Source organism: Vigna radiata, chromosome 8 (assembly GCF_000741045.1).
Source record: "Vigna radiata var. radiata cultivar VC1973A chromosome 8, Vradiata_ver6, whole genome shotgun sequence".
Classification (NCBI taxonomy): domain Eukaryota; kingdom Viridiplantae; phylum Streptophyta; class Magnoliopsida; order Fabales; family Fabaceae; genus Vigna; species Vigna radiata.
Genome location: NC_028358.1, coordinates 26740652 through 26761738, shown reverse-complemented (window position 1 = coordinate 26761738; position 21087 = coordinate 26740652). Strand labels below are relative to the sequence as shown.

General features: G+C 33.1%; 3 protein-coding genes across 3 annotated transcripts in view; 1 reads left to right on the top strand and 2 right to left on the bottom strand.

The window, feature by feature from the left end:
* The window catches only part of LOC106770435, a 5114-nt gene extending 3181 nt beyond the window's left edge, over positions 1–1933 (bottom strand). Inside the window, exon 1 of the mRNA XM_014656246.1 lies at positions 1312–1933. Coding sequence (XP_014511732.1) covers positions 1312–1933 — 622 coding nt within the window. The remainder of the gene's footprint in view (positions 1–1311) is intronic.
* A 1206-nt stretch (positions 1934–3139) lies between these two features.
* Positions 3140–4841, top strand: LOC106769773 (BSD domain-containing protein 1-like). Its single transcript, XM_014655521.2, has one exon. The coding sequence runs from the start codon at positions 3255–3257 to the stop codon at positions 4614–4616; it is 1362 nt and encodes a 453-aa protein (XP_014511007.1). The 5' UTR covers positions 3140–3254; the 3' UTR covers positions 4617–4841.
* Positions 4842–5603: 762 nt separating this feature from the next.
* LOC106772669 lies at positions 5604–11001 on the bottom strand. The gene is made up of 7 exons (XM_014659209.2): positions 10371–11001; positions 8614–8744; positions 8415–8532; positions 8050–8151; positions 7788–7903; positions 7500–7654; positions 5604–6577 (listed from the first exon to the last, which is right to left on the bottom strand). Exons 1-7 carry the CDS (start codon positions 10789–10791, stop codon positions 6097–6099), a joined length of 1524 nt encoding a protein of 507 aa, XP_014514695.1. The 5' UTR covers positions 10792–11001; the 3' UTR covers positions 5604–6096.
* Positions 11002–21087: the final 10086 nt, after the last annotated feature.

Sequence of the window (21087 nt, the reverse complement as noted above, 5' to 3'; positions counted from 1 at the left end):
GCACAAATAAACATTAGAACATCCAAAATAATTTATGCAACTAAGAATCACATTTTAAGCATCTTTAGTTCCCAAACCCAATAAATCCAATCGTCATAAATTCATATTAAATCAATCATTTAAGCACAAGAATTTCATCAAAAATTTGAATTTTAAAGCGTAAATGTGGGCATAAATATGCACTCATCAGGATGCTAGAAGGTATGATAGAAAAACACAGCGGAAAGTTAACAAATATAGATTTAAAAATCCTTCTACATTATAACTAAACCATGGATCTTTTGATGGTTTGATTTTCATTTTTTTCCTATGATGAATTCTCCCCCTCTATCAGTTCTAAGGCAAGTAATAAAGCCATCAACTTCCTTCTCAGCATTTGCTTTGAAGCTCTTAAAGGCTGTGAGTGCTTCAGATTTCTCATGTAGGAAATAAATCCAAGCCTTACGTGAATAATCATCAATAAAGCTTAGAATATACCTTTTGTTACTATGAGAGGATGGTGAAATAGGGCCACAAATATCTGCATGAATTAATTGAAGCTTTGTGAAGGCTCGCCATGTGCTTTTCTTTGGCAACATATCTCTATGTTGTTTGCCTACCAAACAGGCACTGCAAATGTCTTTGGGTGGTTTTAGAAATGGTAATCCTATCACCATCTGCTTGCTAGCTAATGCACCAAGACTTTTGAAATTTAGATGTCCGAATCGCTAATGCCATAAGTGAGTTTTTGCTTCTGAAATTTCCACGGATTGAAGGTAGCAGGACTAAAGTGAAGCCGATAGATAAAACAGGCGATTTCCCTTCATATTGGTCTGCATAAGGAGTCCCTTTTCTGGAAGGAAAACCTTGCACATGTTGTTTTGAATCAGCACAAAGAATCCCTTCTCTTGTTGTCATCCTAGGCTTATGAGATTTGTCTTAAGTCTTGGTACATAAAAAACGTCTGATATAATATGAGAAGTGCCATTAACTTCAATTCGAACACCCCCTTTTGCAGTGATAGCTAGAGTTGAATCATTGCCGAGTTTTACCGTTCTATTAAGTCCTTCTTCCTGTATTTTCGTGAATCATAGCTTATTACATGTCATGTGATTACTGTAACCTGAGTCTAGAAACAAATCCTCCTTTTGTACAATTTGTGTTTCCTCATATGCAACCAATAAAATTTCCTCTTCTGTCTCTCCTTCTCCAAATGATGCGTAATGAGCCTTTTTTCCAATTCAGGGCATTCATACTGACAATGCCCTAACTTATGACAATAAAAGCACTCAATATGTGATTTATTTTGCACATATCTTCCACGTCCCATACCACATCTGCGACCTTTGCCGCGACCACGACCCACTACTGGTCTCTCTTCTTGAATGACTTTTAACACCTGTTCATCTAAATAACTGTCTTGCATCCTTTGCTCATGAACCAGTAGACTGCCATGAAGCTCATCAAGGCTGAGGATATTCAAATCATTAGATTCCTCAATTGAGCACACAACGTAGTTAAACTTTAGGGTTAACGATCTGAGAATTTTGCTAACCACAATGCTTGTATTAATCACTTCACCATTGGATTTCATCTTATTAACAATACTGAGCGTTCTTCCCAAATAGGTGCCCACCTTCTCACCCTCCTTCATTCCTAGGAGTTCGAATTCACGACGTAGAGCTTTTAGTTGAGCACACTTGACTCTTGTGGACCCTTGGTATTTTTGCTGCATCGACTGCCATATGGCTTGAGATGTGCTTTTGTCTAATATAGTTTCAAGAATCTCCCTTTCAATAGCTTGAAACAAATAATTCTTCACTTTGAGATCTTTAAGATTGACATCAGATACTTTTTGTCGTTGCATTTCTGTTGGTGTAGTTTCAAGCTTTGGAATTCCTTCTTCTATAATCTCCCATAACTCTTTGCTTCGTAGAAAATTCTCCATTGTCATGGCCTAGAAATCAAAATGACCATCAAATCTTGGGATGGCTGGCTCTACAAATTTTTCAGCCATTCTATTTACTCACTTTTCTTTAGACACACTCAGATACACTTTTCTCACCCTGTTTCACTTGTGCACACTTCTGTATCAGGCCCCTCACGGAGCTCTGATACCAATTGTTATAAAATAGGTACGTAGAATAAAATTTGTCTAAGTGTATATTTTATTGAGTAACCAAACGAGGCTTATAAAAGCCATAAAGAACCAGTACATCACAACTGCTCTACATAATGGGCAGTTATTGAAATTGAGAAACGACACCTATCTGGTAATAAAATATGCAACTGACTAATGACTAATTCTCCCTAATAAATAGGAGATTTATTTTAAAACATTAACAATTTAAAATAACCTACATGGTGATAGTGTTTATGAGATGCAATCTCACTTAGCCACCTGTCTACAGAATTTAAAACAGGTGTTTTATTGATTCAATTTTACATATAAAGGGATCCAATTTAGTTTTTTCAAAATATGAGGACCCAATTGATACAAATCTACAGAAATAGAAACCTCTAAAGACATTAAATCTTTTATTTTTATCAATTAAGTAATTCTTTTTATCTCTCAGTCAAATTCTATACTATTTTTCATAAATTTTATTTTTAAATTCACTTTCCCTTATCTCCAAATCTACTCAAATAAATCACCATTAATTTAACCTCAAATCCCCCTCAATACATACACTCACTTTCTCCTAAATATTTTTTAAGGACAATGATATTTTGACAACACTTTTTGACAACTCTTTTGACAACAGGACACATGTCATCATTTTATTGGTCTATTTGAATTTATATTTAAAAAATATTTAAAACGGACCAATCACAAGCTGCCACGTATGCGTTGTCAAAAAATTGTTAAAAAAGTGTTGTTGAAAGAAGTTTTTCATTTTTTAAAGTGAACAGAGAAGGAGGAAGAATTTTATTAATTATTGAATGTGGTGATGGAACACTTTACACCAATATTATGATAACAAAAAAAACGAGTTTGCTACATAACTAAGTAGAATAAGGCAAAAGTGTGTTAGATGAACCGAGTTGAGAATCCAAACACAACCTAAAAATATGTAAAAAGCAATGATAGTGGTTGAATTATATATTAATAAAGAAAAAAAAAATATTAGAATGCATTTTTGCTTCAACTTCTAGATCTTAGAAGTGTAAAAGAATACATAAGCTTCAAACGCACTTTTCTAGAATGATAAATTAGTAATGCTTGAATTTCTTACTTACTCATCACTCCATCTTCGCTCTCTCTCCACATCCGTATGAATTTCTTCAAATCCGTTTTCCTTGATGACCCGGATCCTCCGCCACCCGAACCCGGATCGAGCAATGAGCCGCGAGACCAGGACCCGGATCCCGATTCCCCGCCCTCATCGAATACCACCGATTCCGTTGTGGGTGTCGGTGTCGGCGACGGTTGGAATTTCGGCGGCTTCATGAAAACCCTAACAACTAAATCGGAATCCATAATCGAGACCTACCGTCGCGATCTGCAGGAATTCAGCACCGGTTTGAAGAAGGAAATTGAGGTGGCGCAGGGTTCTCTCGGGACCGTGGGTCACGTCATTGACGAGTTCGGAAATACCGTCGTCAAAGGAACGGCTCAGATCATATCTCAAGGTAAGGACGCTATCCTCGCTGTCGATCTGGATTCCGATTCTGATAGTAATAGCGCCAATAGGAAGAGCCTGGATTTGACGCGGTATAGTAGGTTCGACGCTCAGATTCGTGCTATTCAGGGTGATATTGGCACTTATTCCGAGGAGCCCGAGGATGTAAGTGAGTTCAATGAATGGAAATTAGGGTTTTCGTTAGAGGGGAAAAGTGATGAAATGGAGGGGCTTTTCAGAGAGAATGATAATATGGAGAGTGTTTACAAAAGAGTTGTTCCGAGCAGTGTGGATCACGACACTTTCTGGTATAGGTATTACTATAAGGTTTATAAGCTCAAGAAAGCTGAAGACCTGAGGGCTAGGCTTGTGAGTGGAATTTCTGGGGAGGATGAAGATTTGAGTTGGGAAGTTGAAGATGATAATGAAGATGAGGATGGAGGTGTTGCTAAACCTGTTGTTTTGAATAAAGACGTTGGTGGGGACAGTGTGGATACCCAGTTGCGTGTTGCCGGCGATGAAGGGGGAACGAAAAAATTGGACGTGGAAGAAGAGTCTAAAGTAGAAAAGAGAGACAATTTATTGCAAAGTGAGCAAGTTGGCAACAAGATAGATAAGTCCGTTGAGGAGCCACATATTGAGAAATCTGAAATTGTTGGTGAGATGGCTGGTGTTGATGAGGCATCAAAAGTGGATGTTGGTGTGAGCAAGAATGATCCTGCAGCTGAAACTGATGAGAAGGTGAAGGAAAGGGAGGGGGGTCATGAGAAATCTTCCAGTAAAAGTAACGACTCCTCAGTTGTTGAAATTAAGCACTCGGCAAATGAGGATGGGGATGAGGAGGACCTTGGGTGGGATGATATTGAGGATCTTAGCAGTATTGATGTGAAGGAAACATCGCATAGTGGTGGCACAAGCAAAGTTGATTTGCGGAAGCGATTTAGTGCTGCGGAAGAAGAGGAAGACTTGAGTTGGGACATTGAAGATGATGATGATGAGCCTCCCAAGGTTTGAAATGTTTGATGCAATGGAAGGGTATGGTGTAAGTGTCATTTTCACATAAAGAAATTTGTCAGTGTTTCTATTATACGTTTTAGAAATTGGGATGGAGGTTGTAATGTTATTTGTTCTGTCCCCGAAACGCATGAAATGTAACTGTTTCTTTGTTTCTTATTTTGGTTATTCATCAATATATGGCGACCATTGTCAGCAAGACACATTTATTATCCCATGTTTTAAGACACTCTCTGCCTTTTATTTGACAACTTATGGATCAAACTGATTATAGCACGACTGGTAATATACTCCTTTATGAAATTGAGTAATATACTCCTCTATGAAATTGAGTAATATACTCCTCTATGAAATTGAGTAATATACTCCTNTATGAAATTGAGTAATATACTCCTNTATGAAATTGAGTAATATACTCCTTTATGAAATTGAGTAATATACTCCTTTATGAAATTGAGTAATATACTCCTTTATGAAATTGAGTAATATATTCATTTATGAAATTGAGTTACATATTCATTTATGAAATTGAGTTACAATCACTCTATCTGGAAACATGAGTAATAGTCAACAATCAAATCACAACAGAATAATAAAAATCAAGAAATGATTATGTCAAATTAGAAAAAGTCCGACATAGAGTACATCTCACAGCCACTCCTAAACCGAAAGTCCTGCCAGTTTTGAATATGCTTAAATTTGGATTGCTCTAAGGCATACCGAACATGAACCTTCAAAATGTTGTTAAGGATCTCATAAATTTTAGCAAATTAAGAAACAGACATAATCTGTAGTCAAGTATGAACATTAATATGAATTATGAATTATATATTACAGGAAAAGGCAGTATGGCATGAGCTGCTTAGCTCCAACAACAACATGGATATCCTGGAAATAAGAAATGGAACCTTAGTCTATTATTGATAATGGAGTTGCATAGCATCTTAGTCAACTTCTGTATAAAAGATGATAATGTTATAAAGTGTTATATGAATAATATAAATCATGGAAAATGTGTTGAGTGTCCAGCTATAAGACCAGAGGTAGCTACTTGTTTAGCCTATAAAAGAAATTTACAATGCATAGATAACAACAGCAAGTAGATGATCCTCTCACTAAACATGCTAGAGGCAAATTGATTTTTCTCAAAATATAATTAACTTAGAATATCATTCTTACAAAATGCTACCGTCAGATATAATTCACACTCTTCAAATTTGAAAGGCTTAATACTCTACTAAAGCTCTTGCCATGATTGGCTAACATGAAAACCGATTTGAACATCACTAGATTCTAATTTGTTCAAAGGGAAGAGTAAAAAAAAAAAACCAAACTGCTCTTGCAGCACCTGGGGTGGGGCCGTATTTGTACAACAAGATAAAATGCTCCATAGTGTAGAGCAAATAGCTGAATCGCGGAAGCCACCTTTCTTGATTCATATTTCTTCAAACCCAAGTCTGCTTCAGAACTAAACATGTCTTTATCCTTCAACACAGATGCTGCTTGGTTCTGAAGTGGATTCTCCCATCTGGGGTTCAACAGGTGAAGGTAATGTGAGAAGCCTCCCTTTTTGGGCACGTGGGGGAAGATGCCTGGCAGGTTTTCTAGATGGCACATTCCATGGCAAAAACACCCCAGTTCCACCACCAGCAAGTTTGCGAGAAGTCAATGCCACAGGACGCATAGGAGTTAGCATCACCATTGGACCGTGAAGCATTCCCCATTTTGGCATCATGTCCATACCCTCATAGCCACTTAGAGCACCATTTGGCAAAGCATATGGACTAGCAATGCCTGGTTGCCACAGAGTCATCGCATTTGTCATAGCAGGAGTTGGTGACTGGCACTGATTGGAATCTGGCCTCACTCTGAAGAAGGTGATGCTAACCCTTCTGTTAGGAGATGGACACATTACATGCCTTGCCATGTCAGCACTGTTTCCTCTCATCACTAAAAGAGACCTACAAAATTAAAGGTGTTTAGTCTAAGTTACTGGATGTTGTTACCAGTTTAAAAGACATTATTGTGTATAATAAGCTCAATGTCCTTGCACAAGATAACATCCTGCAATTTTTTGTACATAAAACAGAATTTTTTTTGTACATTTTCTTGACATACTTATAATAATAATAATTATTATTATTATTATAATAATAAAAAGAAATTGAAGTCTCCCTCTGTGCCAATCCTATCAGTAAATCTGGATGCAGGCCATACTTAATGGAACCAAATACTAAAACAAAACTATTATCTTGTCAGTGAGGCATGAATCCGAAAAAGAAATTTCAGCTTTTAATACGACGCTTTGCAATTAGAACTTGATGCTTAAACTTAGAACATTGGACTATTTTGTTATTGAATTTACAATCTAATGCATAATGGAAATCCCCACTTTAATACACTATATATAATTACTACACTACGACATAAAGGAGGTAAACTTTCAAGGGTTAGATTGGACCCTTCTGTTTTTGTCCTTCCCCTTATTGTCTGCACTTTTGTTTGATACTCAAGAACAAACAAAAAGCTGATAATGTTCTGTTATGTGCGTAGATGTGCACCTATGCTTTCTATTAATATATATATATATATATATATATATATATATATATATATATATATATATATATATATATATATATATATATATATAAAATTTCTTTTGTGACCAAAAAAAAACAGAGATGTAATCTAACCCAATTATGAGTATGATATGTACATACAGTTGCATTCTCTAAAAAATTGGCACTTCACCTTTTTCACTTACATTCTGTCCTATAAATGTTGAAGGTACTTCTTCCATTGTATCCAGCATTGTGACTAGAATCTTAATTAATAAATGGAAGATAGGACAGCAAAGAGTATAAGTTCTTTAATATGTACCCCTGCTTCAATGAGAGCATGAGAGGTCCTTTGTAGTTTCCATCATTTTCACTCATAAGTACACGTCCGAAAGCCATTGTCGATTCAGAAAGAAGAAGAGTGGACACAGGTTGATCCAGATGCGGTGGTTTGAGGAATGGTTGAGAAAACTCCCCCTAAAAATTATGCAATTACACACATATTTCTAAAACTGTTATTCCATTGCTTACTGTAAATTATTATAGCACTTATTTGACTAATATTGGGTAGAACTTAAGAGGAGTAAGAAGAAAAGTATGCAATGTCTACCTCCTCAAAAAAGTTGATAATACAACCATTTGGTCTTTTGTACTCGGGAAGTAACTGCCACTGAATCAGGTGATCAATGACACCTTGGAGAAGTGGAGGAATTGGCTCTATATTGCCTTTGAAAATAAGTTAAAAATGTAAAACATAATTGTAAAAGGATCGCTAAAGTCATTTATAAAAAATCAGAAATCAGGAGAATCAAAAATTTGATATTGTAAAGTAAAACAGTTATATGAAATGATTATTTCTTTAATAATCTTACTTTTTACGTCCTCCTTTATCTGTCCAAATATTGGAACACCCAGCTGAATCAGCTCTCGCTTGTTTCCCTTCATCTGCTTGTTGAATAATATAAAAGTTTCACCTACATCCATACATGAAAATTTGTTAGTATTTTTAAGAATGTAGACAATAAAAACAACTTGCATTAGACATTATGTTTGATCACATCATGTGATTGAGGACAAAAAAAGTAAAAGAAAAACAAGGATGAAGATATATATAGTCATAACAAAATTTTATTAAACACAAATTATAATTGTCAAAACCAAAAAAAAAAAAACAATAGCCTACAAATTTGTCATAAACAAAGAATACACAGACACTCAGAGCTCAATGGTATTTTACCACATAGTTCCCCATTCTGGCCAGCAGCATGAATCTCATTCACGAAGTCTGTCAGCTTGCATAGTTCTAAATCTGTGAAAATGTCTTCATATAACTTCAATCCTTTTACTACATTCACCTGCCAATTTCAGTCAGCTCTTAATCAGCTTATTTGTAATTAAAACAAATGTGCTTTTAGTGTATGAGGTAAAGAACTTACCATATGTCCCTTGACTGACTCTTTTGCAGAGAAACCTTTGGTCAACTTAAACTGTGAAGAACGTCCTTCACAATGTTCATGATTGGAACATAAATTAACGTTCATGGGACTAGCCTGCATTTCTTGAGATCCTGCGTATGAAACCAAAAATAAAATTCCATGCAAATTTCAATACTCCGTAAAGGACAAAATTCTTTTCATCCTAAACATAAATACACCCGCCACATATCCCCAGATAATTTAAATGAATGATCAATCTCATAGGTTCTGCATACTATTTCTCTACTTACTTTATTGTCTTTTTATTATTATGATTTAGTCAACTCTCAGTCTCGTGACAATACCATTGGAGAAATATGTTCACTGAAATTTCATAAAGCAACACCTGTCAAGAAACATTTGTCGTCTTCTAACAAATCGTATCCACCACCAAGTGAGTCCATTTTCACATTACATATTTAGTCCCAAAAAGAGGAGGCCACCACAAGCATTAATAACATATTTATTTTCCAAATAAATACAACCAGCCAACTCAACATATTCTCTTTTTTCGCCTCAAGTAATTGCAACTGTTTTTCTTTTCTTCAACCAAACTTTTTATAATAGGATGTTTTACCAATATACTTATTTTTTTTACTTATATTTCAAATAATGTACATAACTCATTGTTTAGAATTATGATCAGACATATACATCCCCATACAAAGTTTTCAGACTCAGACCCGGTGGCTATAGGATGTTTGGTAAAATGTATACATTATGCAACTTAATCAGAAATCATTCATCTGATTTGGATCCCTGAGCCAAGGAGCAAACAAGACAAAGTTGACCCGCAATCTAGGACATGTCACAACTCGAAAGGATTATGGGGATGACCTAGTATGTCAAGCCAATGCCAAAACCCCGGCCCGACATAAAAGAGTGACGTCAACCAAACATCATTATGGTCCCACTGTCTGTAATAAAAATCATTGCACACAGTTCTAGATCTGTGCTTCCAATTCCAGTCTTAAACCTAGTGTGTCATTTAATAGTATTTGTCACTCACCAAACAGTTACACCCAGAGCTTCTCATGACTCGTGGCTCTCAAAACTCTAAACCCCATTTAAGTAATGCAGAAATTATCGACCACATGCCCTGCGTGTCTAACTACTTTCCTTTACTATAATACTATTGTCCCTGTTCCTTTTTTTTCCAAAATATATTTAATTATACAAAATAAAATCTTAAACTATCATTTAGTTGCTTCAAAATTAAGCAGGTGTTAAACTTTTGTCCAACATAAATTTAACTATGACAAAACAGTAAAACAAATTTGCACATCCCATTTATTTCTTGAGCCATACTATCATCTGGACACACAGATAGAATTTCCTCCTCTGATACTGGAGTCATAAAAAAGAATGACAACAAAAAGAAAATCACTCTTTTTAAAGAGGAACAGATAAAGTTCCATGCTTTATTGAAGAGACCCCTGGAGAAAACTTTGCAATTTTTATCAGTAATTAACAAATGATCCTCAAAACTTTTGAATTTACAGTCACTAATTAACATGTGATTCTCAAAATTTTTAAATTTTTAAATTTTCAATCAGTGCTTAATAAATAATTGCTCATAAGGTTCCTTCAATCAGTGTTCCAGGGCTTTGATTTTAAATGAAAGCAAATAACATAAATAAATTCTTAAAATTAAATTCCATCAATTTCAAGGAATTGAAAACAGAAGTAAAAAAATAATAATTATTTAATTTATTCACCTGAATCAGTAATCTCACTCTCAGGAGATTCATACTCCTCGTGTTCATCAGCCGCACCATTTCCGACTACACTCTCCGACGACGTCTTTTTTTCGTCAGATTTGGATTTGTCATCAACGCTGGGGTTTCTGTCGGAAATTCTACGGAGTTCAAGGGTGATGTCCGCAATGGAGTGGTACTTCTGCATCTGGAGGACGGGGATCCAGTTGAGCCTACGGTTGTGGATGGCTGCGAAGACGGCATCATAGTCGTGGGCAGAGGTGGCCAGGTGAGCGCAGAGGGCGTCGATGATGGCGTTGGCTGCAGCGAACTCGCCTCGAAACCAAGCGAGTATGGCGTCCTTGGCGACTGAGTCGGAGATGAGCATTGGGGGAGGAGCCATGGTGGGTCGATCGGAGGGTGAGGTTGGGCCTGCCGCCATGGAATTGGGTCGGGAAATTATCGGAGGCAATGGTATTGTTTTGGCCCAAATGGAAGGAAAAGGGTGAAGAAGACGAAGAGGAAGACGAAAGGGGTTTATGAATATGTATTGTTATGTGAATGTGAGTGACCTTATTATATACTCAGTTCTTATGTATGTAATGCATGTATGTAATGTAGCCATGTTATGAATCTCTCAACCCAAACCAAGCTCTTCTCACAGCTCCTTTCTGCACTTAACGTGGCACCCTCTCACACCCACCATTTCACGTGCCTGCCTAACGTATTACACCATAATTAATTATATATACATTTAAATTCTGTTTTTACAGTTCAAATAAACTTTATATTACATTCAAAGTTCAAAAATACGTTAATCATTAATAAATAGATTAACTATATATTCTTAAAAAAAAAAAAAGTTAACCACTGCATGTGATAGTACTAACCTGTTTCAGATAAATACTTGCTGCATTTATAACATGGGTCAATATCAAATAGGTATTTATAATTATTAAATAATTTGAAATGTATTTAATGTACATTAAATTAACTCTTTATAGTAAAAAAAAATGGTGGAATAATAAGAAAAGGTAAAGTTTTTTTTGTTTGATGTCATTCTCAAGAAAACATATTGGTAAATTTAGCATTTGCTCTTTATGAATGCAGGTACATTAATTAAACTCTTGTGTTCTGAACCTATCTAACCATAAATATAAGTCTTCAACTTTCTCAGTCCAATACGTTCTTTCTCAAATCAACTTTTGTAGGTTAAAAATGAATTTCAAAATGTAAAATAAATGCGTTTTACTCGTATTTCGTGTATTTATTGACTATTTTGTCATTCACTTCAGAATATATAGCTATTCAAAAAGTCTATTTCAATCAAAATGAACGAAAAGTGTGGATGTTTTGAACACTTGTAAAACAAATCAACGCACAGTTTTAAAATTTAAAACATGTATCAATAAATTTTTCCACGGTTAATTCGAAAGAAAAAATAAAAATTGAAGCAATATTTTTAAAGATTAAGGAACACACATAAACATTTGATCAACTAACCATCTTGATTATCTTTTTTTTTTTATCGTTTTCTAACTGCTTATTATTTGCTGTTGCCAATTAATTCGTAAAATGGTTTTTTTTTAACGAAATTCATGTAAATGAACAGTTTTTAAAGAAAAATAACTAGGAATTTTAAAGTCAACAATACCTTTTATATATAGATTGAAGTTAACTCGAAATCTGTAATATTTTTAAAACCTGTCTAACTACGTAATTTTTGTCCAAAAATACACCAATTTTATAAAATCTTGTAAAATGAGAAGGAATGAAAATCTGAGCTGTTACAGTGATGTATGTAAAATTTTGTTTGTAGTAATGAGTGTGATAATCCAAAGAAAAACAGTACAAACATTATGATATTATAGTTTTTGTTAAGACATGATGATTTTCGGATATGATAATATTGTCTTTTAATTATTTTGTTAGAGATTTATGAATGCATGCTTCCAAATTGATATCCACGTTGCATTCCCAAAGATGGTACAACACATTCCACTTGATGAAGAAAGAAAATGTTCCTCTTGTTTGTAAAAATACATTTGGTCTGTTTTTACCACTAAACTAGGTATTATAAACACGTTTATTGATTTTAAGAAAACAAGATAGAGGGTGTTGGGCATTATTATTAAACAATAAAAAAAGTGATGATGAAAAGGATCCAAAGAGTTTAGTGAAGGCAAATTTGGGAGAGAAAATAAATAACATGGTGGAATAAGTGAAAGGTATGTCCCCATGTGTGTGGGACCCTTTGTCCATAGAACCATTTGTTTGGGTCCACCATTGATGAAGAAGGTAGGCTAGTGGTGGGCCCATGTAAGGTCACTCAGTGTGGGTCATAGGTTCTAAGGTAAACCTACCTTTTATATTCCTAACAAAATTCTATTAATACTAAATTCATTAGTTTTGGCAAATAACCATAAAAGCATCACATTCATGCTTTTATACTTGTTTTTCCTTCAAAAAAGTTAAAAAAAATGTTATTAAAATAATTATCTATTACTATAAACTTATAATCGACCGATGAGATATCGTAATGAACTGGATGGAAAGAACTAAGCGATCGAGGAAGGTCAGTCACTCCGTCTTCATAATAGTTGAGCGGAATTAAAACATAATTAATATTATAACGCTTATTGATGAATGGTTAAGTTTGCATTAATAATCATTAAAAGATAAATTAATTGGTTATATTCTTATAAATCCTATAAATAGTGATTTAATTTCGAGGTTAAACTCACTTTTATTCACAATTGAATTATTATAGACTTACAAAGAAATATTTTGACTTGAGCAACTTTCGACATACACAGAAACTTCACACAGACATCACCGTCGTCTCATTTCAGCAGAAACATTATATAAAAGATAAATTACAATCAAATCTAAAAAATATAGCTAGGTTGGATTATGCAAAGACCAAATTACTTTTCTATCCTTTTATCCTAATTAAAAGGGGATTCTTTCTTGTAAAGAGATTTGCTGTCTCTTATTCCCTTGGTTAAGTTTTTAGGTCATAAAGTTTGGGAATTTTCAAGATTTAAGCTTTCTCCAAAGTGTTCTGAAACCATCTTATTCTCTAACTCACATTTCACACCAATACCAGAATAGAATTAGAGATGGAACCAACAAGAAACTTTTTTTTTTTTTTGTGGTCCATGTTAAAAATGAATTTTAATAATAAAAAAAATATGTGTTGCGGAAAGATAGAAGATTCTTTCCCTTTCATGTAACTGATATACGATAGTTAAATATTAAATAGTTTGACAAACCTAATAAACATTAACAATATAAGGATTGCTGTGTACTGTTAGCTAAAAACCAATAAATAAATGTAATTAGAAATCAATACAAATTATTTCCCAGCCTTCTTTTATACTATGTTTTTTATTCTTAAAATTATCTAAATGATTTTGATATATTATTGAAAATAGTGAAAGATAGTTAGAAGTTTGACATTAAAAGATTTCATTAAAGCTCAATCTTTCAGAAAAAATCTCACTAATATTTATAATAATATGGTCGTAGACATGATTATTATTTATTCGACATTCACTTTCGTAGCCACCCCGTCGGTGCACTATACATTATTGGCACTTTGTACTTTTAAAAACAAAATATTTGTATCTTTCATGTGGTTGAAACAATTATATAAAAAAGAATCTGATGAAAACTTCATTTGACTCATTATTTTAAACATTATCAAACTCTTTATTTATTTGATATATCATTTTTAAATTAGCATATGGATTAATTTATCAGCAGTCTTTTCAATTGTCGAAACCAAAATTGACAAGGCATGCCAATAGGCAAGAACCAACGTTGCATTGTGAAGAGGTTAAAATGAAAGAAAGCAATTTATTAGGAAAGACAAACTTCAAGTCAGTGCTTTCTTTATTCTCGTGACTATTGCACCAACCAAGAGAGTTCTAGTCACAATCAACTTCACCAAAATTAATTATACACTTTTTTCATTTATTAATTCAATTTTCCAAGAAAAATATTAAAAACTTATTGCATTAAGGTAAATAATTTTATGAGGTTATTACCACAAATGGGGTTGCAAAAATGAAAATATTTTTATTCTTGGTCTTGAAATACGAGAAGTCGAGTTGCTCATCTTTATATATTTGTCCGTCGCTGACTTTATACGCTTTATTATATTCTTTTTCTATGGATACTTTAAAGATATGTGTTTTTACTATATTCTTTATTCTTCGGTGAGAAACATAACTGAAATTGGTATTTAAAAAATGAAAGTTGGCAAAAAAAAAAAAAAAGATAAGAAAATAGTTGCTCCTTCTTGGTCTCTTGTGACTCTTGAGAGATGAAGATGGCCATGAAGAAAAAAGACACCAATGTCTCATCTCATGTATCATCCCATGGCCATGACATATGCATGACCCTTTTTGAAGTCAAAAGTGTGAAGAGTTGGGTGTGCACACACACGACACGAGAGGTTCATGTTAAAAGTACCCTTTGCAAAAGGACCCCTTAGGATTGAGAGGACACAACACAATTTCACTATTAAACATAACTCTATTCAATATTTGAAAGGAATATATTCTCAACTTGTTTAGATCAATAACACACTTTAAATAATTATCTCTTGGACCCATTTTACATAAAAAAAAAAAACATGTTGAAAATTTAATTCTAAGTTTAATTTTCACATTGGTTAAAACAAATGAGTAAAGAAGACTTATAAACAAATTATTATAAATTTTGAATTAAAAATATATTAAAATCAAATTTTATTAATTGTATTTTCCTGTAAATCTTTTTAAAACATGATAAACTCTCGATTCTTTCTATTTTGATACACATTATGTGTTTTTTTTTTCACATTCGACATTTTTTTTAACTCATTATTGTCTTGTCAGTTCTTTCTGTTTTTATGTTTCAATGATACTAAATATACTGTATAAAACCTTTGTATCAAATACTATTTAATTCAATAAAGTTTTTCTCTTTTTTTTACTTCATTTCTTTCTCTCTTTGCTTGTCTTTTTCACCTTATTCATTCATAATACAACATGAACAAGGTTTTGATGATTATTTGAGTTATTCCTTTTGTTAGACACATTGCATACATGTTAAACAATAGTGTGTGTTATGGTTAGAACTCTACTTTGTTAATTCGTTCCCTTCATTTTTTGCTTGTTTCTTGGTTGGTTATTAATGGCTTATTGGTTGCTTCTTGACTACCTCTTGGTTGCTTCTTGTTTTTTTTTTTTTAGGTTTTTCTTTATTTTAGTTGAGATTAAAACTGATAAAATATATTCTTGAGGGCTTTTTCATTAGATCCCTCTCATTATCTTCTATATATATTGAAAATAGAAGAGTACATGGAACATCAAGAGTCTGCACTAGACCTCTAGGTACAGAGCTAGGTACGACTCATTAATGGTCTAACAGACAAGCTTTAATGATGATATATAACAATAATTATTCTAACAGTTTTCTTCCCTCGTGAAAAAAAGCCACAGTTAATCTTAACCCCCAATTGGTTTCTCTTCTTTTGGATTCTACCAATTACCATTCTTAGAGTACATTTGTCATTATACCTTTGAGTGCCAAGAACAAGGTGGAATTCATTCTTGGACCCACTGAACCACTAGACAAAAGCAATCTCATTTATTGCTCCTGGTATCATTACAATAATGTGGTGACCTCATGACTCATCCATTTGGTTTCTACCTCCATTCGTCGAAGTATTATATTAATGGGTAAGGCTCTTAATATTTGGAATGACTTAAAACATATGTTCTGTCAAGGTGACCAATCTAGAATTTCTGATTTACAGCTTGAGGCAACCACTCTCCCTTAGGGTGACATGAGTGTATCATACTACTTTACCAAACTTTGTGTGGTTTGGGATGAATTAGACAATTTTAGGTCACTCCTTATCTGATCGAGTCATGCAATTTTTTAGTGGTTTTAGTGACCAATTCAACAACATTAAATCCCATGTGTTACTCATGAAGCTTATGCCACCTATAACCAATATTTTTTTCCTTCGTCATGCAACAAGAGCACCAACTATCAAGCAATTGTTAATACAAGATCATCTATAAGACCGAACTATCTAAATGCTCTCATACGTTTTGAGGTTTAACAAACAACATTAAACGAAATGAATATATAACAATGTTATCACTAAAATATCAGAATAATTGGAATATAGGTAATGAATGAAAATACTATGAAAACTAAGTAACTTAGACTAAGTCTTAGAAACACACATAAGCACAAACTAGACGCACTACTAAACGATTTCCAAAATAAAGTATTAATGAGGGTCCTGCTAAACACAAATGTTATATCATACCAAATGGTAATTAATCAAATCTCAATATAGTTAAGAAGGTAAAAGTGTCAAGACAATAGTTTTGGAAAGCACTTTGAAAGTCTCAATTAATATTCCAAAAACTTGTGATAGAAGATAACTTGTTAAATGCACTTGTTGAATACAGCAGAAACTTATAACGTTTACATAGACTAGACGATATCATGTGCTAAACAATTCACTTCATCCAATGATGTTATTAAAAGCCAAAAACTAAAATAGATGGAAGAAACAATAAATGAGAAGAAATGAAACAGTGAAAAGAAGAACTTTTAATAAAACATATGGAATTAAAAACAAACTCGAATAAGACTACAACATTGTTGAACTTGGAACATGGAAATAATAACACTATAGAGAAGTTCAAAACATGTTCTCTAGTAGTTCATACTTAGAAAAATTACAACGAAAAATTTCCCAACTTCTCTCCATTATTTGGGAACATTAGAGAAAATCTTTTGCTAGTTAAGCTTTTCCCCAAATGCTTAGGCTTCTCCTCTGTTAGTCAAGCTTAGACCAAATCAATGCAGCTCTCAGGATCGACCTTCTTCAACACCTTCAGGTCAACGTGAAAGAGTAACAATCCGACAACTCAACAAAATAGAAGCACGACAACCCAATTTCAACAACTTGAGAATCAATGCAGCTTAGCATGTTGACAAAGTAGAAGCTTGGCAACTCAACAACACAACATCACGACAACCCGATTTTAGCATCAGCAAATTCATATTCAGTCGCTTGATTGTAAATCCTTAAACTTTCTAAGATTCACAAACCTAAGCTAAAAATAAAAAATAAAGGAAACAAAGATGTTAAGGAGTGTAATAAGCTTCAATACAAGAGTATTGAAATTGAGTTATCACCAACCTAAAAGGTTTTATATCCAATAAAAAAACTACAATGAAATGAACATTTCTGAACTTTACAGTTTTGCATGTAACAAAGGATTTTGATAAAATCGAACAAGAGTTGGTGTATATAGAAGTCAAAATTAAGACAAAGATTGGACCATTCGAAGATTGAGTTGTACAAATTCAAAGACGTTTAAATTGAAGTTCATCCTTCGCTTAAGTACCATTTAACCTATACATTTCAATCTTCTCCTTTAGTAACCTAACCTTTGTTCCAAATTTAACTTTGCTAATCACAAACTCTTGTTCAACTTTATTAAAATTATTTATTTTATACGCAACATAAAAAACTAAAAGACGTTAACAAATATTCATTTTATTAGTTATTTTATTGATTAAAAAAATAACCAATCTGATAACCAAAGTTTAATTTTTCATAAACATGGTATAAAAAAAGTGGAATATTCATACAAAACCATGACTTAGTTTTTCAATAAACAATTATGTTCACGGATGAAAATGCAAACCTTAGTTAACAAAAATATAAAACATAAATGATGAAACCAAATAGATAAAAGCATTTCCCATTCATTAAAAAAAATTGGATCAAAAGTACCATCATCAAACTACCATTGTATCATAATAGATAAAGTTCTAAGTCGCAAGAAAGTGTTTTTAAAATACTAAAAATGAAGAAAAGAATTTGTGTATATAAATATAAAAAGGAAATTTACAAACCGACGTAAAACCGTTTCACTTTGTACTGGTCGACCGGTTGAACCGGACGAACCAAAGAGACTGAACTCCAAAAAGCCACCTTAACAATAAAGTTAAGATCATCCGGAATGGTCGGACGACCATTAAAAGGTAAAATATGCAAAACCCTTGACCGGACGGTCATTAAGAGGGTAAACACATCAATATGATTAATTAAGGTAAGTTGTGATTATTAAGGATGGGCCTAGATTGTGTGACACCCGGGCACTGACGAGGGCGGGGAGTGATCGCCGGTGCAAGAAGCATGGTGCAGGGGGCACGGACAAGGGGCACGGACAAGGAGCGGCTCCTGGCAGGCTTCGAGTGGAAGGGGCACATGGACGAATCGAACATACACCGGAATGAGAGGGATCTGGAGACTGTATAGGTATGAGACTATACAGTTGAAAGATAGCTTAAAGGAATTGATTTGGCTACCCATATCACCAAAATGCATTTACTTTTCGGAAGCCTAACCCATAAGAACTCCATGGTTAAGCGTGCTTAGCCTNGAGAAATTCTGGGATGGGTGACCTTCCGGGAAGTTTTCCCGGAAAGTGTGCGAGTGAGGACAAAGCACACTGGAAAGTCTCGTGGTGATGTGTGGGGGCAGTCAACAGTCCCTGTAAGTTGTCGAGGCGTTACAGATTGGGTCGTGATTAAGAAATCACTAAACACGGCCCACGATAAAAGCCTATAAATAACGCACATTGTTGACAGGTAAGGGGGATTCTGAACATTTATTAGACCATTAATATTGCCTCCTACTGACTTGGGCATCAGAGTATTTGTGACAGGTATCCGACCGGACGGTAACGATCTGTAGACCGGACGCTTAAGTCGAGTGAAGTTTGGATTGGAAGATCTCGAGGAGAAATTGTGTAGGTCAGAGGTAACTATTCTCCACACCGAAACACACTTATTTACAACAATATTAGGCACATTTTTTATGTTTAAAAAGTTATGTTAAAGACATTTTTGTGTTAATGAATGAATATCATACGAACTTAAATTTCAAGTCTATCTTGTTGCAACTATTTAATTAGCTTTAAATAAAAATAACTTTTTGTGGGATTTATCTGCTAAACAAAATTTTAATAATTTCGAAGAAAAATGTGTTAGAAATGAAATTTAAGTCCCACAAAACCTTCATGCCGAGGTATATACATCTCAAGCATGGTGGAGTTTAAGTCTAACTCAACCTCACAAAACCGACTTGTAGAGTGAAGTTTGCACCACTTATATACACTTAAATGACCTTATCTCTAGTCGATGTGAGACTTCCAACAAAATACCCGTGTCTCGCTAGATGAATATTTGTCTTATGTTCTTTTTCGTACACTAATACTCAAGGTTGAAAATGGGATGAAACAAACACAGGTAATGTGCCATTGCCATCTGTCTTGTATTAAATAAATGTTTGTCTTATGTTCATTTTCATATCTGGAGTTACTTATTGAACGGATTCATAGCTGTTTTTTTCTTCTTTTTCTTTTCAAAATCTATGACTATATGCATATTTTTAGTAAAAAAAATGGCTTAAAAATATGTTAAGTACATTTTACTTATGCTTTATTATTTACATACTTTTTAACTTTTAAAGTTCTTAACTCAAAGTATTGAAATATTCCATGCAATTAAATTAATTTACAAAGTTAATTATACTATTTAAGGCACTCCAATTTGTAAACTAAATTTAAATAATACAAATAGTCATCATAAGTTCAAACGACAAGTGAATAAATTAAATTAATTTCATCTCATAAACCCAAATAAAAATTAACAAGAAACAACACAAGCAGAAATGAAATGTGCCTTATATGCATTGCTTAAACTTAAGAAATAATTAAACACACATTTAAAAAAAAAAACATTTTGAATCAAGTAATTATAATCTTTGGATGTTATCCAAAGACGTGAATAGAAATTTGTTTAGATCTTGAGACAAATTGTGTAATATTATTTTGAATTCAATTGCAATTGATGTGAGATACTTTATTCAATTGATGTAAAAATAAAAATACACATTATATATATTATCATACATTATTTTTCTTTTAAGATAAAATATGAAACTTCAAATGAAATCTAATCATACAAATATCTTTTTAATCATGTTATTAATAGAAAGTCTCGGCTAACTTTGTTGATTAGGAAATAATATATCTATGTTAAAGGAGATTAAGAATATAAAATAAAAAAATTATTAAAACATTTATTATATTAAAGTGTAATGTGTGTGTATATATATTAGGAAATAGTTTTCTCTTTTGTTAACTTTTAGCATTATCCAATATTAATTTTGACGGTTCTTTACCTTTAAAAGATGAAATTGAGATTATAAATATAGTTTAAATTAGTTATATGAATACTTAAAATATGTAACTTATCCATAAAAGTGCCATGAAATCAACGATAATATTTAAAATTAGCCACTGGCAACCTTCTAGATAGAAGAAAATATGCTTTGGAGTTTATTCACAGTTGTTCAAAATCACTAGTGAATGAATTTACATTTATAAAAAATTAGAATGAACTATATATACCAATTTCTAATAAGAAAATATTGCAATTCTTTATGATACCATTATACTAAGAAATAATATTTTAATACGTTATTAATAACTTCATAATTCACTTTTAACATGGTCATTAAAAATATAAGTATAGAAAAAGAGAAATGTGATGATATCGAATGTAGAAATGATGATAATAAAGTTTTAATTTTTTTGATAAGGATATAATTTTGAAATGAAAAAAAGGCAATTATTTTTGCTAT

Coding starts and splice junctions, on each gene's coding strand:
- LOC106769773 (XM_014655521.2), top strand. CDS start 3,255: ATGAATTTCTTCAAATCCGTTTTCCTTGATGACCCGGATCCTCCGCCA.
- LOC106772669 (XM_014659209.2), bottom strand. CDS start 10,791: ATGGCGGCAGGCCCAACCTCACCCTCCGATCGACCCACCATGGCTCCT. Junction 8,533..8,613: donor AGTCAGTCAAGGGACATATG/GTAAGTTCTTTA, acceptor TGAAATTGGCAG/GTGAATGTAGTAAAAGGATT. Junction 7,904..8,049: donor GATAAAGGAGGACGTAAAAA/GTAAGATTATTA, acceptor TTATTTTCAAAG/GCAATATAGAGCCAATTCCT.